Source organism: Mandrillus leucophaeus, unplaced genomic scaffold, assembly GCF_000951045.1.
Source record: "Mandrillus leucophaeus isolate KB7577 unplaced genomic scaffold, Mleu.le_1.0 Scaffold495, whole genome shotgun sequence".
Classification (NCBI taxonomy): domain Eukaryota; kingdom Metazoa; phylum Chordata; class Mammalia; order Primates; family Cercopithecidae; genus Mandrillus; species Mandrillus leucophaeus.
Window position 1 is genome coordinate 357,165 of NW_012105309.1, and position 1,353 is coordinate 358,517.

At 42.8% G+C, this 1,353-nt stretch overlaps 2 protein-coding genes across 2 annotated transcripts in view; both read left to right on the forward strand.

Moving 5' to 3' along the window:
- The window catches only part of LOC105550691 (neutrophil defensin 4), a 10,606-nt gene extending 9,932 nt beyond the window's left edge, over positions 1–674 (forward strand). The window contains exon 2 of the mRNA XM_011995674.1: positions 438–674. Within this exon, the coding sequence (XP_011851064.1) occupies positions 438–550 (113 nt within the window). The 3' untranslated portion in view covers positions 551–674. The remainder of the gene's footprint in view (positions 1–437) is intronic.
- LOC105550692 (neutrophil defensin 6-like) overlaps positions 1–1,353 on the forward strand; it is a 44,776-nt gene that overhangs the window by 16,326 nt on the left and 27,097 nt on the right. The gene's annotated exons all lie outside the window — the stretch shown is intronic.

Below are 1,353 nucleotides of genomic sequence, written 5' to 3' on the forward strand. Positions count from 1 at the left end.
GGTCTTCAAAGACTCCTTGAGCACCAAAGTATTTGAGTCCATGACATGAGCGTGCACAATGCAGCATCTCAGAAACGGATGCAGGTGCATTAGGGAGCCTTGTTAGGACATGCAGATCATACATGGAGGTCAAGATTAGGGGTATGGATTAAGCAGAATGAAGAGTGGGTAACCCCGGGGTTGAGAGGTATATTATTTTACCAGGGAGCAGGTAATAAACATGTCCTGAATAGACTCAGATGGGGAAAGAGCTATGATCTTGCATGACTAACACATAACTAGTACAATTTCTTGTCATTTATGACAAAGACATGAATTTTCTCCATCCTAATATGACTGATACAGTGTCTCTTGTTTCGACTATCTCAGTTAGTCTGGCTCTGCCTGTCCTTTTCCCCACCTCCCTCGCTGTGCCTGACCCTCTCTTCTTTCCACAGGTTCTCAGGCAAGACGCACCTGCCGTTGCCGTTTCGGCCGTTGTTCCCGGCGTGAGTCCTTCTCTGGGAGTTGCAACATCAATGGCCGCATCTTCAGTCTCTGCTGTCGCTGAGCTTCCTAGATAGAAACCAAAGCAGTGAAAGATTCAATCCAAGGTCCTGAAAAAGGAAAAACACTTCACTCTGTGTACCTTGTGTCTTTCTAAATTTTTCTCTCCAAAATAAAGTTCAAGCATTCAACTTAGTGTGTTTGACCTTTTAAATTTTCTTTTCTTTTTCCTTTTTTTCCCTTTTGCCTTTTTATATGGTGGATTGTACGGTTCCTTTGTATAGAGAATTCTGATCCACATTAAGTTAACTGGTCTTTGCATTCCAATAATGCACTATTCGAGCATCATAGAGCAATAACGAAATAGCAAAAATGAATACAATTGGGTTTGTTGCTGTTGTTCTTGTTTGAGACAGTGTCTCACTTAGCCACCTGAGCTGGAATACAATGGTGCAATCTCTGCTCACTGCAGCCTTAACCTCCTGTGCTCGAATGATCCTCCCACCTCAGCCTCTTGAGTAGCTGGGACTACAGGCATGTGCCACCACACCCTGCTAATGTTTTGTACTTTTTGGAGAGACAGGGTTTCACCATGTTGCCCAGATTGGTCTTGAACTCCTGAGCTTAGGTGATCTGCCCTCCTCAGCCTCCCATAGTGCTAGGATTTCATGCTGAGCCACCATGCCTGACAGGATATAAGTGTTAATTGGAATAGTTTGAAACTTAAAAGTTTAATGCATTCCTAATGATTCTCAAACCATAGAACTTTACAATGAGAGGCAAAAAGTGGTTGTTGGCTCAAAGGAAAGATAGATCTGATGGGCTATGTTTACTTGTCCTTTAATTTTAAAAAGTGGGAAAGCATTG